At 41.5% G+C, this 17,294-nt stretch overlaps 4 protein-coding genes across 43 annotated transcripts in view; 2 read left to right on the top strand and 2 right to left on the bottom strand.

Moving 5' to 3' along the window:
• Positions 1–17,294, bottom strand: part of LOC126595859 (uncharacterized) — a 98,528-nt gene that overhangs the window by 47,020 nt on the left and 34,214 nt on the right. For 7 of the 39 annotated variants that reach the window (XR_007613711.1, XR_007613717.1, XR_007613721.1 and 4 more), the window contains exon 1: positions 4,869–5,100. The exons of 8 other annotated variants lie outside the window; for them this stretch is intronic. The gene's annotated coding sequence lies outside the window, so the exon portion shown is untranslated. Of the gene's footprint in view, positions 1–2,246; positions 4,439–4,648; positions 5,140–17,294 lie in introns of those variants that run through there. 24 more of the 39 variants (XR_007613719.1, XR_007613720.1, XR_007613710.1 and 21 more) reach the window with 12 other exon arrangements.
• Positions 6,630–10,428, top strand: LOC126595839 (protein high chlorophyll fluorescent 107). The gene is made up of 8 exons (XM_050262148.1): positions 6,630–7,196; positions 7,308–7,451; positions 7,798–8,103; positions 8,219–8,278; positions 8,477–8,722; positions 9,127–9,237; positions 9,476–9,652; positions 9,778–10,428. The coding sequence occupies exons 1-8, from the start codon at positions 6,678–6,680 to the stop codon at positions 10,102–10,104; spliced, it is 1,890 nt and encodes a 629-aa protein (XP_050118105.1). The 5' UTR covers positions 6,630–6,677; the 3' UTR covers positions 10,105–10,428.
• On the top strand, positions 12,535–13,419 carry LOC126595866 (TPD1 protein homolog 1B-like). Of its 2 annotated transcripts, XM_050262253.1 has the most exons (3): positions 12,535–12,659; positions 12,781–12,837; positions 13,051–13,419. In XM_050262253.1, the coding sequence occupies exons 1-3, from the start codon at positions 12,578–12,580 to the stop codon at positions 13,347–13,349; spliced, it is 438 nt and encodes a 145-aa protein (XP_050118210.1). In that variant the 5' UTR covers positions 12,535–12,577; the 3' UTR covers positions 13,350–13,419. The 2 variants fall into 2 exon arrangements, with proteins under 2 accessions (XP_050118210.1, XP_050118211.1); XM_050262254.1 differs by lacking the exon at positions 12,781–12,837 and having other exon boundaries at positions 12,546–12,659.
• Positions 13,685–17,000, bottom strand: LOC126595836 (receptor-like protein kinase ANXUR1). The gene has a single exon (XM_050262142.1). It carries the CDS (start codon positions 16,575–16,577, stop codon positions 13,995–13,997), a length of 2,583 nt encoding a protein of 860 aa, XP_050118099.1. The 5' UTR covers positions 16,578–17,000; the 3' UTR covers positions 13,685–13,994.

Genomic DNA, 17,294 nt, shown 5'->3' with positions numbered 1-17,294 from the left:
ATGGAGATCTCAACCATAGAATACAAGCTGGATGGATGAAGTGGAAGAGTGCATCCGGCGTGTTGTGTGACCGCCGTATGCCACTGAAGCTCAAGGGAAAATTTTATAGGACGGCAGTAAGGCCGGCGATGCTGTATGGCACAGAATGTTGGGCGGTGAAACATCAACACGTACACAAAATGGGTGTAGCGGAGATGAGGATGCTTCGTTGGATGTGTGGGCACACGAGAAAGGATAAGATTAGGAATGAGGATATCCGGGGTAAAGTAGGAGTAGCCGAAATTGAAGGAAAGATGAGAGAAAATCGGTTACGGTGGTTTGGACATGTGCAAAGAAGGCCTACTGACGTTCCGATTAGAAGATGCGACTATGGGACAGAGGTTCAGGGCCGAAGGGGTAGAGGAAGACCTAGGAAAACTTTGGAAGAGACTCTAAGAAAAGACTTAGAGTACTTGGATCTAACGAAGGACATGACACAGGATCGAGCACAATGGCGTTCTAAGATTCATATAGCCGATCCCACTCAGTGACTTGGATTTTCCAAGTCTCCAACCGAGAAGTTTTCCTCATTCGGGAAATTAAGAGAACACTACCCCAACCTACATGCTCCACTCAGAAAGCTTCAACATACAAGCTTTAACAAAAGAAAATTCAAAGAACTTAGCGAAGAAGGCTTTGGTGTATTTAACACAATACGTTGAAATGAAGGAAAGCTTATTTATTGATATCCCCGAGAAGCTACAAATATGTACATATACATGAGTCAAAATAAGCACACAAGAGGGAGCCTTCACAAAGGTTGCTTAGGAGAAGTCTCAGCAGTCGGTAGAGCCCCAGAAAGAGAAGGCACCGGAGGGGGATCATTTGGAGCCTCAGTACTGGACAGAACCCTAGAAGGAGGAGGCATCAGAGGTTGATCATTTGGAGCTTCATTACGCGGTACAGCCCCAGAAGACGAAGGCAATAAATGCCTTTGGAACAAACCCACAAATCTCTGATGATCAAGTAAAACCTGACCATCAGTTTCCTTCATCTGGTCAAGCTTCCTCTTCATGTTTGTAGCATAGTCATGTGCGAGCCGGTGCAACTGTTTATTCTCATGCTTGAGCCCTCTAATCTCCTGTTTGAGACTCATCACTTCAGCCGCCAATGATTCAACTTGGCGGGTTCGAGCAAATAGGCGTTGGGCCATATTAGACACAGAACCTGCACACTGAACACTGAGAGCCAGCGAATCCTTAACAGCTAACTCATCAGACCGTTTGGAAAGTAGTCTGTTATCTTTGGGAGTGAGAAGGTTCCTGGCCACCACCGCAGCGGTCATATCATTCTTCATCACGGAATCCCCAACGGTAAGAGGACCAGTATGGGAGACGAAGGATGGGCGCCATATGTTGTCTGGAGAAGGCGGGGATGCCTCTTCAACAAGGTTCAAGTCAAAACGACGGTCGGAGGGGCCAGACATTTTCAAAGGTGTTGAAGAGAGAAGAGGTCGGACAAATCAAGATCTTAGAAGTGCAAGAATGAAGCTTCTACTGGTGGAGATTCAAGTGTGCTTTGGAACTTAATGCCAGCCCCTATAAAAATCTGCACTCGACGAAGCTTCAGAAATCGAAGAGGCGCCTGCTCAGAAATCGAAGAGGCGCCTGCTCAGAAATCGAAGAGGCGTTTGCTTTCTCAAAAGCTGGGCTGCTTAGAGATCACGAGGGTTGATCTCAGAAATCGAAGAGGCGTTTGCTTTCTCAAAAGTTGGGCTGCTCAAAGACCACGAAGGCCGATCTCAAAAATCGAAGAGGCGCTCGCTTTCTCAAAAGCTGGGCTCCCCAGAGACCACGAGGGCCGATATCAGAAATCGAAGAGGCACCTACTTTTCCAGCCTTTTCCAGCCTTGTCAGCACCTGTCACACGCACACTCAGTTTTGCGGAAATTATGGGCATTCTGTCAAAGACTTCTGGGGAAGTAGAAAACACATGAATCTTACTGTTCAATCACCCACTTCCCACACGCAACAATAGCTCATGGGTACCACAGATAACTTTGCCAAAGTTCTCTGCCAAAGTTGAGCACGTGAAGCTTGCAGCTCCCACTACATCGCTCTGACCAAGAAGGGTAAAAGAATAGCAAAGAAACAGCACTAACAAAGTTTAGACCCATAAATTTTGAAGGTCTAGCTACCATATTATTACCCACAAGGGTAAAGGAACAGTACCACTGCTGGATAATTGGAAAGTCCCTGTGTGTCAACCTCTGTGCTTCGTGGCAAGGTAGACTAGCAAACATGCCCAACCTTTACTCACATTCGAGAAAACACTCCCAATAAGATTGCTTGCTCCAAAATCGAAGAGGCACCGTCCTCCGAATCTCGAGAGCCAGACTCCCAACATGACTACTTTCTTAAAAATCGAAGAGAGGGTAAAGGAACAGTACCATTGCTGGATAATTGGAAAGTCCCTGTGTGTCAACCTCTGTGCTTCGTGGCAAGGTAGACTAGCAAACATGCCCAACCTTTACTCACATTCGAGAAAACACTCCCAACAAGATTGCTTGCTCCAAAATCGAAGAGGCACCGCCCTCCGAATCTCGAGAGCCAGACTCCCAACATGATTACTTTCTCACAAATCGAAGAGACACTGCTCCCCGAATCTTGAGAGCCAGACCCCCAGCATGATTGCTTTCTCAAAAATCGATGAGGCATCGTTCTCCGAATCAATCGAAGAGGCGCTCGCTTTCTCAAAAGCTGGGCTGCTCAGAGACCACGAGGGCCGATCTCAGAAATCGAAGAGGCACCTACTTTTCTAGCCTTGTCAACACCTGTCACACGCACACTCAGCTTTGCAGAAATTATGGGCATTCTGTCGAAGACTTCTGGTGAAGTAGAAAGCACATGAATCTTACTGTTCAATCACCCACTTCCCACACGCAACAATAGCTCATGGGTACCACAAATAACTTTGCCAAAGTTCTCTGCCAAAGTTGAGCACGTGAAGCTTGCAGCTCCCACTACATCGCTCTGACCAAGAAAGGTAAAAGAATAGCAAAGAAACAGCACTAACAAAAGTTTAGACACATAAATTTTGAAGGTCTAGCTACCATATTATTACCCACAACTGTAAAGGAACAGTACCACTGCTGGATAATTGGAAAGTCCCTGTGTGTCAACCTCTGTGCTTCGTGGCAAGGTAGACTAGCAAACATGCCCAACCTTTACTCACATTCGAGAAAACACTCCCAATAAGATTGCTTGCTCCAAAATCGAAGAGGCACCGTCCTCCGAATCTCGAGAGCCAGACTCCCAACATGACTACTTTCTCAAAATCGAAGAGAGGGTAAAGGAACAGTACCATTGCTGGATAATTGGAAAGTCCCTGTGTGTCAACCTTTGTGCTTCGTGGCAAGGTAGACTAGCAAACATGCCCAACCTTTACTCACATTCGAGACAACACTCCCAACAAGATTGCTTGCTCCAAAATCGAAGAGGCACCACCCTCCGAATCTCGAGAGCCAGACTCCCAACATGATTACTTCCTCAAAAATCGAAGAGACACTGCTCTCCGAATCTCGAGAGTCATACCCCCAGCATGATTGCTTTCTCAAAAATCGAAGAGGCATCGTTCTCCGAATCTCGAGAGCCAGATACCACAGACCACTTTTTCAAAGTGCTCTGACAGAGTTAAAACATGTGAAACTGGCAGCTCCCACTACCGTGCTATGACCAAGCAGGGTAAAGGAATAGCATTACTACTTGTTGTTAGGGAGACTCCTATATATGTCGACCTCCATCCCCAACGGACAGGCAGACCTGCAAAAATGCTCAACCCTTCATCATATCTGAGAGGGCACTCCCAACGAAGCCTTTCGAAATATTCAGCTTTCTTTCCCCCCGATAATACCTCTGCAAACAAGCTATACTAGAGCAAGAATATCTCATATCATCAGGGTTAAAAGCAAGAGTATCCCATATCATGCTTTTTCCCTGTCTTTTCTTTTGGCCTTGTTTTTACCTGCAAGACAAGGAGAAAGAGAACAATCAGTCAGCACTTGGAATCAAGCTTCCAGCCAGGAACTGACTGCCTGGAACCCCTTACCTGATTACTTACCTGGCATTGCTCTCGAGTACTCATCTTCAACATCTTATGTTTCCAGGGAAGATTCCGCATCTGCTTGAGGAACAGATAGGGCAAGTGCGAAGGATACAAGGAAGCATGTGGAGACAAGCGTAACAGCACACGTGCCGATACATTCATTACTCTGTCAAAAGCAAAAGTATCCCATATCAGCAGGGTGGAACGTACTCTAGATTTGATGGACTTGTTTTGACCCTCAAATTCTTCAGTCGGCCTTATACTCTGGAGGAAACCAGAAAACCCTCCAGCTCAGTTCAAGAATAAGCCTGTGGAAAGTTACTTCTTCAAAAGCAAAAGTATCTCATATCATCTCTTCTCATTTTTCTTCTCTTTATCCTTCATGCTGCTGCAAGATGGGGAGAAGGTGAACAATCAGTCGGAGCTCTGATTGCTTACCTTGTCTGTCACCTCTTTCAGCAGACCCCCTAGCTCGGCGACTTGGGGGACTCCTACTACATGGTTTGTATCGCGCTTGACCAAGCCTGAAACTACAAGTAAGCTTCAAGTGAAATTGATACATTACCTTGTGCATCTCCACCAGTTAAAGATACCACCCCTGGATGGAGGAAGAGTACTTCCAGAGAAGATGCCACATCTACCTATGAGACAGATAAGGCAAGTCAAGACGACACCACACTCCGATACTTAGAAGTTTCGTGATTACGAGATCATTCTCCCACAATATTTCCTAATGTCATTTGTACTAAATCATTCACTTGTACTCACTAAATGAGAGCTTGAACCTATGTACTTGTGTAAACCCTTCACAATTAATGAGAACTCTTATATTCCGTGGACGTAGCCAATCTGGGTGAACCACGTACATCTTGTGTTTGCTTTCCTATCTCTATCCATTTATATACTTATCCACACTAATGACCGGAGCAATCTAGCGAAGATCACAAAAAGCGATCGTTTTCGTTACCTAGGATCTATCTTGCAAGAGAACGGAGAATTAGATGGAGATCTCAACCATAGAATACGAGCTGGATGGAAAGAGTGCATCCGGCGTGTTGTGTGACCGTCGTAGGCCACTGAAGCTCAAGGGAAAATTTTATAGGACGGCAATAAGGCTAGCGATGTTGTATGGCACAGAATGTTGGGTGGTGAAGCATCAACACGTACACAAAATGGGTGTAGCGGAGATGAGGATGCTTCGTGGGATGTGTGGGCACACGAGAAAGGATAAGATTGGGAATGAGGATATCCGAGGTAAAGTAGGAGTAGCCGAAATTGTAGGAAAGATGAGAGAAAATCGGCTCCGGTGATTTTGAACATGTGCAAAGAAGGCCGACTGACGCTCCGGTTCGAAGATGTGACTACGGGACAGAGGTTCAGGGCCGAAGGGGTAGAGGAAGACCTAGGACAACTTTGGAAGAGACTCTAAGAAAAGACTTAGAGTACTTGGATCTAACGGAGGACATGACACAAAACCGAGCGCAATGGCGTTCTAGGATTCATAAAGCCGACCCCACTTAGTGGGAAAAGGCTTTGTTGTTGTTGTTGTTGTTGTATCGGATTACAATGAGCTTTCCTGATATGTGGCCATGTAGAAAAGGAACTGCAAAGAGTTCTACCTAAAAACACATGCTCGCATGTTTAGATTTTGGATTGTTTTTGTCGGATGCGCTATCTGATCTTTAAAAAACTGACCAATGAGGGGGTTCCACGTAGAATAACAAATCTGTCCTCATCAGAACCCAGGAAAAAGAGTGGAAACGTGGCGAAATGTAGACCAGTCTACTCAACTCAAGTACATGTCGTCTCACTTGGAGGAAACTGGTACCCGGTGACCGTTAGTTTTGAGATTGCTCTTCTGGAAATTCCAATTGACTAAAATATCCTTTGGAATACGAAATCCCAAGAAACTATAACAAAATGATATAATCTAGTAACTTCACACAAACTTTACTGAAAATCGCAACGCTCATTTGCTGAAAAAACACTAGCTTGTAATGCAAGAATCGTTAATCTCATTCAAATCTCCCCAGCCACAAAAAAAAAAAAAAAAAATATCGTTCATATTCCAAGTAAGAAATGTGCTTAAACTGCCACTGAATTTTTATTCGAAATCCAACTTTTTAGATTAACTAAAATTAAATAATGTGCAAGTTGAATTTTATACCAGTTTATCACCTAAAACTTCAAAGTTTGTCTAGCATGATTATTCGAAATCCAAATTTTGCAGTTAATAAATCATTTGTTATTTGTTCAGTTGATTTATGCTATGAGCCGATTTGTCATTCTAAATTTTTTATTTTTATTACTCCAGTGAAAATCTATTAAACTCTCATGTGCTAAGCACATGCATGCCTATCATTTCAATACCAAATAAAATGAGAAGAAATACCTTTTTTACTTTGGTTTTTGTTGTTTTTTTTAATACAAGAGAAATTTGTAGGGTCCAAAAGTGCGCACGTCCACGGCTATAAGGATATAATAGTAATTATACAGACAGCATTCTTCCTCTACCGGCCTCACATTCGCGGTTTCAACGTGGATCATACAATACAGTTTAATCCGTTAAAACACACACAGACAGAGTCACAGAAATGCACCTTCTCTCTTCTCCCTCCTCCTCCAACCCCCCCAACTTCTCTCTCTTCTCCGCCTCCCAAAACCCTAACCCCCTCTCCAAATTCACCTTCCGGATCCCCACTTTGCCCCTCCACTCCTCCCCCTATTCCCTCCCCGCCCCTCCGCCTCCCCGCTGCTCTTCCCGGGACTCCTCCACCCCTGTCCTCGACCCGCTCCCCGCAAACGCCACCGTTTCGACCGAGAGCCAGAGTAATGATGTCCCGCCGGAGACAGAGTCCGCGAAACGTGAGCTCGTGGTTCGCCGGCCGGCGATGGAGGTCTCCGGCGAGGGAGATGGTGGCGGTGCGGCAACTACTGTCCTCGACGCAGGGCTTGCCGAGCTGGCGAAGAAGATGCCGATATTCGAGCCGGAGGCTGCGGAGTCGGGCGTGAAGGAGAAGCCGTTGGCGGTGAACTTGGACTTGGCGTTGTACAGAGCTAAGATCTTGACCAGGAACTTCCGGTATGCGGAAGCGGAGCAGATACTTGAGAAGGTATGTATGGATATGGAGTTTGGGAAAGTGTTTGTGAAAATGCGAGTTTGAATATTTTTGGAGTGCTTGATTGGTAATGCTCTGTTTGATTTGTTTTTTGGTTTGCGAAAGTGTATATATTATTGGCCGGAAGATGGGAGAGCTTATGTGGCATTGGGGAAGGCGTTGAGCAAACAATCGAAGACCGCGGAAGCTCGAGCTGTGTATGAGAAAGGGTGCCAAGCTACTCAAGGAGAAAATCCATACATTTGGCAGGTGGGTTTTCTTTGTTTTTCCAAAGTGAACTCTCTGCAATTTGTTATTCATCTAGGAAAAATGGAAACATAGATGTCTGGAACTTCATTGATTATGACCAATGGCTATTGATGCATGTTAGTTTTCGGGTTTTGTTAAGATGAGCCGCTTACATTCACTAAGAAAGATGGAGTTGCTGCCTAAATTAGTGAATGATTTAGTTGTTGATTCTTTATGGATATGAACAAATCAGGCACTCCGTTGTTTCTTGTAAGCGTCCGAAAGAATCTTGTTGGGAACTATATGTGGGAATAGATCTTGTTAGGATTGATTGATTGATTTTATTAATTGAGGTGGTTTTTTACAGTGCTGGGCTGTTTTGGAAACTAAGATGGGAAACATAAGAAGGGCTAGAGAATTATTTGATGCCGCCACGGTTGCTGATAAGAAACACATTGCTGCCTGGCATGGGTGGGGAGTTCTAGAGCTAAAGCAGGGAAATATAAAAAAGGCAAGGCATCTGCTTGCTAAAGGTCTAAAATTTTGTGGCGGGAATGAGTACGTATATCAGACACTTGCATTGCTGGAAGCTAAAGCAAATCGCTATGAGCAGGCTCGGTATTTGTTCAGCCAGGCCACTAGGTGCAATCCTAAAAGCTGTGCCAGTTGGCTTGTAAGTCATCATTTTCTTGCACACAGGCTTCTCGATGACAAAGTAACTTTTCATTTCTTTTCTGGTCTGTTGAAATGTTTTTCTTGTAGTAATTTGTCCAATTCTTACGATACAGGCATGGGCTCAGTTGGAAATGCAACAAGAAAACAATCGTGCTGCCAGGCAACTCTTCGAGGTGATTTTTTATTAGTAAATTGTCAAAAAGGTCATGCATGTCGATCAGTTCCTTTTCATCGTAGATTAGGACTTTGCAGAAGTATTTTTTTCTCAGAAATTTAGAATGATTTAGTTACTAAATTGACTGTGTTAGTTTTTTCGTTTTATGTTCTGTGTTTCCAGTGTTGATTTTAATGTTTTCCACCTCTATCTGTAGAAATCGATACAGGCAAGCCCCAAGAATAGGTTTGCGTGGCACGTTTGGGGAATGTTTGAAATTAATATAGGTAATGTTGACAAGGCAAGAAAGCTTTTAAAGATTGGCCATGCACTCAATCCAAGGGATCCAGTTCTCCTTCAGTCCCTTGCTTTATTGGAATATAAAAACTCAACCGCGAATCTTGCTCGGCAGTTGTTCAGGAGAGCATCTGAGTTGGATCCAAGGCATCAACCAGTGTGGACGGTATGACTCTCTTATCAGTACAGAGATCTGAGTTTGATTGTAAATCATAAACCTGATGCAATTTTTTTTGTTTGATATGACCGGCCTGATAAATTATGTCTGTGAATGATACAAGTGGAATCTGTGACTTGTATACCGCTAATTTATTGGGCGTTTTGTTGCCTGCATAAAGTGACTTGCATCTTCTTGTTGCTTACCATGACATTCCTTTTTATCTTTGTTTCATACAACATCATAATTTCTTTGTACAAAAGAAAAGTGATTTCCCTCTTTTATGCATTGACTACTTGCTGATAAAACCTGATACAAGTATCTTTAGGATCACAGGGCTTGTTTGTGTATACATGCATCATTGAATTTAACACAAAACTAATTCATTGATTGCAAAATCTTCGGATGTTTAGGCTTGGGGGTGGATGGAATGGAAAGAAGGAAACATAGAGACAGCAAGGAAATTGTATCAAAAAGCATTGTCTATTAATTCAACTAGTGAAACTGCTGCTCGTTGCCTACAGGTAATGACCGTAATTAGGTATCTGGTATCTTATATATACTATATAGAATGTTCAGCTAAGTTGTTAATGAAACTTCCTTCGCGTCCTTTCTATCATGATTGTTAGCAAAAGGATTAGCAACGACACATAAGAAGCAATATTCTTAAAGATGAAACATAGATCAATCAATGTCATTGCAACGTTATCCGCATGTGTGATTATGAAGGCTTTAGGCAATGACCATCTGTTTGTGTGGCAGGCTTGGGGAGTTCTAGAACAGAGAGTTGGTAACCTATCAGCGGCCAGGAGATTATTTAGGTCCTCCCTTAATATAAATTCTCAGAGTTATGTCACATGGATGACATGGGCATCATTAGAGGAAAATCAAGGAAACGCTGTACGGGCAGAGGAAATTCGCGACCTCTATTTCCAGCAGGTTAGTACTCACTAATTAGCTAGGTTACTGCATCTTACACGTGAAAAGGCTATTTGTTTGGGATGCAAGTCTTGGAAGGCTTCAGGCCCTCAACATTGAACACTCTTTTTGGCTTCTTGCAACAGCGTACTGAAGTTGTAGACGATGCTTCATGGGTTATGGGATTCTTAGACATCATAGATCCGGCCCTTGAACGTATAAAGAATATCTTGAGGTTGGACCAGAGTTCAAAAGAAATGCGACAGGACGCTTTGCGAACAATAGTTGGAGCAAATGAAAGTAACATCGATGAAGAGCCTATCAGCCCTTCCTCTAATAGCAATGACATGGAAAGCGAGAGTGGGTTCGATGTGGATGCATTTGTTAAGGAAAAGTTATCTCTAGACCCATCAAAGCTAGAAGTTCAGATGGTGACCTCGCGGCCTTTTCCGGTAAACAGAAGTAGAGTGTGAGCATTGTAGTGAGATTTGCCAATGGAGAACCTGTTACATAAGATGGAGAGGATCTCCAGAGGGATCTTCTAGTACAGAAAAGGTAGAGCATTTGAATCGTATATAGGATTCATTTGACCCTGCAATCTCCCACTGAAATCCGGTTGCAGTATATATACTGGGATAAATTAAGAGGCCTCCTTTCTATGGCCTCTGTGATTACTTTGTAGCATGAATTTTGAGGGTTCGCTTTGTATATTTCATATCTCTGACTCAAAAGCTTGAATTGTTCTATCGGGGCCCTTGTAATTTACTGGACAACATCAATAGCAATACCATTTTAAATTGGGGTTTACACAACAAAGTTACGTCGTCACAGTTGGATTAGTCACACCCAGTTATCGAATTATTTATTTATAATGTACTGCCCATGCATATACGTGAATCGAATTTACAATCTTCTCCAATCAATTAATAAAGGAGGACCATCGTTTGATCATTTAGCTAATTGGTCAATTTCTTTTGGTCATTCTGTTGTCAATCAGCACACATGATTCCAATGAGTGATTCTAATTAGTTATTGGTGGAGTGTAGTCGTGTACCACACTGATGAGATGATAAACAAGCATACCCATGCATGTAAATCAATATACATATACACACACACACACACACACGATTAATTAATGATTGAATCTTTTGATGGTACTACATAAACGACTAGATGCTAAGGAGAGACTGAAAATGAGCGACCCTAATAATTATTTTTCATATTAGGCCTAAATTCCCAAGAGAAATGCTAAGAAGACTCTTTCAAAGTGAGACTTTCTGTTCCCTCACAATTTAACATTAATTATCGTCCCAACATTATAAAATATCGTATAAAAAATAAGGTGATAAAGACTCTCATTTTTTAGAAAGTCTCCTTAGCATTTCTCATCCGACAATATTATAAATCACGAGTTTAAAATTATATTATTGTGGATGAGTCAAATTTTACTTATTTCAAATCAACTCACTCATCATTTAAAAAATAATAATTCAAGTTTCCCTTTACAGTAATTTCCACGTTTTTTACTACAATTCAAGTTTGACCCATCTGTCTTAACGAACAAAGAAAACAGTAATGGAATGAAACCGCTGAAAAATTACATAGGAAAGTATCCGCGTGTCTTGGAGTCCAAGTAAGGAAGAAAATCTCAGAGTTGGAGCAAGAATCAAGATTCAGATCAGGAAGATAGCGGACAGCCGGATTCAATCCCAAGAATTAATCACAGAAGACCAAACCAGAAATGGTTTGAAGGCAGTGAATTATGTGCCAAGTAATGTTTCATAATTCCTGGGAAAAAACCCTATATATAAACCAAGGTTTAACAGAATATGACCCAAATTGTTTTGCTATCCTCTCCTCCTACCGTTCGTTCTCCGGTAAATTTCTTTATGTAGTTTATCTTTTCTACCCATTTTACTTCCAGATTTCTTGTAAGTTTATAATTTTTGAAGTGTTAGCACTTTTGTTAAGTAGCTTTTTTTTTAATTAAAGTTTCTCAAACACTAAGGGGGGTGTAGTCAAACTCGGATTTGAGATGATTTTAAAAGACTTTAAAATCCTAGTGTAGTTAATTAAAATTTTTTAAAGGATTTTAGAATCCATTCAAATCTACGTGTAGTCAATTAAAAGATTTTAAAGGATTTTAAAATCCATCAAAATCTAAGTGTATTCAAAAAATTAAGATTTTGGAGGATTTCAATAAGTTGTGGATTTTGTGGGATTTGAGAGCAAAAGTACATATAACCAAGACTAACCTCACCCCCCCTAGGATTTCAAATCCTTCCACCACAATCCATTGTAGGTGTCTTTAATCCTCTTAAATCCTATAAAATCTATCACTTTTAAAATCCCTTAAAATCTTTGTTTAAAATCCATATGAATTTTGTAGGTGTCTTTATTGTTGTTCTTGTAGTTTCTTTCTTTTTGTTACTCTATATATTTTTTTTGTCCGAACTCTCGATCAATTCGATTCCTGTACTTAGTTTTCATGCCCTTTAATTCTTTCTTGCACTAATTAGTCGCTTCTCATGTATGCACTTCGATTTTCTATTGTTTAAAACATCAGATATCCTAAAAAAACTAAAACCATAAGAAAAAGAAAAAAAACCCTAAACCATTATATGCCAAGAGTTTTTTCTTTTCTCATGTCTAGAGACTTGAATGAGGGAAATAAACTTAGAATTTAAGAGACTTGAATGAGGAAAATAAACTTGGAATTTAAGTAAAAGTCAGAATTTATAAATTGACATGCACCAATTTAGAAATTCCCTTGTTTTAGTACTTTGTTCAATTCTTGTACTTCTTTGTTGTGCATCTATATATATATATAATATTTTTTTATTGTTGATTGGATTGTATCAAGCACTTTTGGAAAAAGCCACTTCGTGACTCTTGAGAATCCAACTTTGTTTTCAGGTTCTCCCTTTTTTGACTAAAGAAAACATGGCCTCTTCCCATTTATGCTTCGCCTACTTTTTCATGATGCTCATGTTTAGATTCTGCATTCTACATGGAGCACATTCTGGTACTGCAACTCTCATCTCTGCTCAATTATGTATATACACCTGTGTGTGTGTGTGTGTGTATCCTCACATCAAGATATAAATGTATAAGTGAGTGATTCATGACTTTTTACTTATCTGCAGCAACAACTTTGGAATCACAACATGCAAACTCAACCCACAGAAAGCTTTTGCAACAAGGTAAATATCAAATAAAAAATTTTGTATTGTTATTGACACTTAAAAAATGTCATCTCACATTTCTCTGTACTATAAATTTCTCATCTTCGGTAGTCCATGACAATTGATATAGTTTTTCATAAGTTTGTTGTCTTCACAAATAAATCAGAATTTCAAAATTTTGTTTAATTGTAACATGCTGCTTAATTAATAAGGTTTGAATAAATTTTGTAGCGAGCTGCGGAGACAGAGACATAAGCATCTCACAGGGCCAAATTTCAGCAACTGGGATCCCAAAGTACGCAGTAGAGATTGTGAACACCTGTACTGATTGTGCTCCTTCACAAATCCATGTCCACTGTGGTCAGTTTGCCGCCGCAGAAGTTATACCCCCATCTGTCTTCACAAGGATCGCGGACGACGATTGCTTGGTGAATGGAGGAGAGCCATTGAGGCCCCATGATGTCATCAGCTTCACTTACGCTACCACCTTCAAGTTCCCCATTTCTTTTAAGTCTGCCCAGTTTTGCTGAGCCCCAAACACTTTCAAGAGATGATATAATAAACAGTTGCATCTTGCATGTAGCTCAGCTTTTAGTTTCCAAACCCTAGCTACTATAGCTAATATTTTATTTCCGATATGATTTATATGTTGATGTAATAATATTTTTTTATATTAAATTTTCAACTCCTGCGTAAGTTATGTGTTATTTTTTAGAAAAAAAAATGGCCTCACAAATTGCTTATTGTTCCTTAGGTATTTTGGTACTGTAGTTTTTGAATTAATGAACTCCGTATCTATATAGCCATGAATTTAGTACCAAATGCAAAAAAATTCTTTTTATTTTTTGGTGAACAGCTGCAAATATTATTTGATTTTGAAGATTGGAACAATTTATTTCCCCCATTCATTTCCTTCAGATACAGAAACCAAAACAAGATCTAACGAAGGCTTCAACCTAATTGGCAAAGTGTGCTGGAATATAATTTACAAGGCATGCATCGAACCTCCAAAACAATTTCTGTGATAGTTTCAATCCTCTATTCTCATATCTATCAAGGTGAAAAACTGAATTGAAGAGGCATAATATATAATATTAGAACACAGCCTACAAAACAAAATTCCTAGACAAAATAAAACATAGGAAAAAAGTGGTAAACGATATGCATAGTCTGTCTCATCTTCCTCTTGGATTCACTATTTGTGAAAAAACTGCACTTGTGTTTAAGTCATCGATCGTAGCCTCACTTGAAACGGTCTCTTCCTCAATTGTCAGTGTGGCATTGTGCATAGCATAAGCATCATTTGCTTTATCTTGAGCAGCAACTGCTTCTCCATCAGGGTTTTCATGCAGTTGAAGAGCAAACTCAAGGTTCCAAAGCACGTCCCCCATTGAAGGGCGTTCAAGTCCATGATCAGCTAAGCATTTCTCAGCTGTCTCTGCAAACTTTTTCAAGCACTCAGGATTAATAGGCGGCCCTGACTTGAGATGTGGATCAATAATTTCGAAGAGAATTCCCTTTTTTAGACAATGTATTGCCCAATCTGCAAGACTAACTTGCTCCTTAGGCAATGAAGCATTGAGGGCCGGCCTTGCACACAAGACCTCAAACAAGACTACCCCAAAAGAGTAAACATCAGATTTTTCCGTCAATTGTTGCCTCCGAAAATATTCGGGGTCCAAGTACCCAAAGCTGCCCTTCACCATTGTACTCACATGGGTTTGGTGAAGATTAGGACCTGTTTTTGATAGCCCAAAGTCAGAGACTTTAGCTACCCAATTCTCATCCAACAATATGTTTGTGGTTTTCACATCTCTGTGGATGATGGTGTATCTTGCACCAGTGTGAAGATAATGCAGTCCCCTAGCAGCTCCAATGCAAATTTCCAACCTTTGCTTCCATGACAAGGAAGGATTTTTGCTCTTGCACAAATGCTCCCTTAGAGTCCCATTAGCCATGTAATCATAAACCAGAATCATCTCGCCGTCCTCTTCGCAAAAACCAATCAAAGAGACTAAATGCCTGTGCCTGAGCTTTGAAAGCATCTCGATTTCCGTTTGGAACTCGTGAACACCTTGCTCTGAAGATGGATTTGATCTTTTAATAGCCACTTTGGTGCCTCCATCAATAATGCCCTTGTAAACCTTCCCAAATCCTCCAACCCCAATAACTTGAGATTCGTCGAAATTCTTGGTGCCGTGTTTGATCTCAGGCAATGAGAAATGCCTGCAAAGACCTGCAGCCAGGCTCGAAAGATGGCTGCTACCTGTATTACTCTTGCCCGAAATAGTTGATGTGTTAGAGTTACCATAAAGAGGCAACCAATTGCCCATCCCGGGATCCATTCCACTCTTTCTCTTCTTCTTTATGTACACAGCAATGCACAATGCCGCAACCACAGCCGCGCCGCCAGCAGCCCCGCCAGCTATTCCAATTACTTCACCCTTGCTCTTGGACCCTGCTGGGGGAGAAAAAGTACTTGCTGCAGCAGCCTCAGCGTCTTGAAGCATCTTAGATGGCACAGGATTGGGACCGGCTAAATTCCCACGCGTATCATTGAGCTTAAAGATCTCCAAACCATTAAGAATCGAATCATAGTACTCTGGTTTCTCGGACACAGATGGATGCAATGCCACCCATATTTCTTCGTCACCATCTCTGTCATTAACAAAAGTTGCATAATCCTTGTAAACCGGCACTCCTATGGACCCTGACCAAGCAATAACGTCCGCAGTCTGCTGCGCTGTTTGGTTGTTGAGAAAAATATCAAACACCCTCTGATTGATCCTGGTGAGTTGAAGCTCACAGAAATGTAACCTAACAACATATGTGAAATTTGCATCAACGGTGAAAACCCATGTGAGATTGTAATTCTGATTGATTTTCGAATTCGGTCCCATCGATCGCGCAGTGCCGTAGACGTTGGGAGGAGCAATGTACTCCGGCAAATTACTAGGATATTTTATGCTAACATTTTTCTCAGCCTGACATGTGACTCCAAATGCTGCACCGAACAAGTACGGCGAATCGTCGTACCATGTTCTTGTCAGCCCCGAATCATTTCTTGTCGGAATAAACTGTCCACCGACATTGAGCCTAAACATTGTCTGAAGGGAAGAGTTTTGTACATCGATGGTTTGGTCCTGAAACCCGATCATGTTCGCTGGCTGAAACATCTCGGCCGGCATCGAAATTACCTCAATGCCATTGACAAAAGCATAGGACTTATCATGTTGCGACGAGGGTACGAATGTTATGTTGAGATTGCCGGATTGGGCGGGAACGAGTGAGAATTCTCTCATGATGTAGGCCTGCGTGAGAGCTTGGGTTGTAATGGCGGCGCTGAAATTGCGGAGGAGTGAAAACCCGTTTGCGATCACGTCGAAATACGAGTTCGAAGCCTCGAGGCCGTCATAGGAAGACGGATAAAAATGGAGCCTGACCAGTAGGCGCTGTCGTGGGGAAACAAAGAACTTGTAGGATGCTGCAGAGTTGAAAATTCTTGCAGACATGTACGGGGTTTGGGAAGGCAGAGAAGGATCTTGGTATTGCGCCGTCGCGGTCTTTGAATTCTCCGAGGATGACAGAAACCGGGAATCTGGTACCCATCTGCGGCCGTCGGAGTCGGTGCCACCGCTCGAAGAGCCGCAAGCAATGATGTAAGATTCAGAGCCAGTGTCTTTGCTGAGAACATGAATGGCGTTTAAGGAGAAGGATAATATGATCAGAGAAAGTAAAATGTGGGTTTTGGAGATCATAGCTGGAAAGAGAAACCCTTTTGATGGGAGATTCAGGAACTGAAAGGTGAGGGAGGAAGATGATCGATGTAGAACACAGGAAAAAATAGTACAGGAGAACAAGAACAATAAGGAAAATGTTTTCCTGTACAAAATGGACTTCTCTAGGGCTCAATTCAATGACAATAGTTTGACTGGAACTAGATCTGCTTTTTTTTGTTTCATTGAAAGGTAAAGATTGAAAATTTACCTGGGATTTTCAAGAGGAGGCAAGAATTACAAAATCAAACTGTGTTTTGCTTTCATTTCTTCTGTATTTTTTGTTCCTTTTTTTGTGAGGGAGGTTTTTTGGCCAGGGTCTAACGGGAACGTTAGGATAGGAGGGGTTGTTACTGGTTAGAGAGTAACGGGGCAAGAGAGAGAAACGGTAAATGCTCTTTGGTATTGACTGCCTTGGCGTTTCTTTAGGTTAGGTTTGGGTGGTGATGCATTTAGATTGTTGGGATATAAATGGGCAAATAATTACTGCACATCATTTTTTTCCTTTTGCACATTCATACTTATTTATGTTCATTGGTACTCGTGCTTTATTCGATTTTTTTTAGTACATTGATATTTTTATACTAAAGGGAATGAATAATTCGGCTCACTTTCAAGTATAGAGTAATACCATCAGACCATAGTACTAAGTGGCTCATGCTTTATTCGATTTAGATACTAGAATAAATATCAGTGTGC

The sequence above is a fragment of the Malus sylvestris genome, chromosome 13, assembly GCF_916048215.2.
Source record: "Malus sylvestris chromosome 13, drMalSylv7.2, whole genome shotgun sequence".
Taxonomy (NCBI): Eukaryota; Viridiplantae; Streptophyta; class Magnoliopsida; order Rosales; family Rosaceae; genus Malus; species Malus sylvestris.
This window is presented reverse-complemented; position numbering and strand designations above follow the sequence as displayed.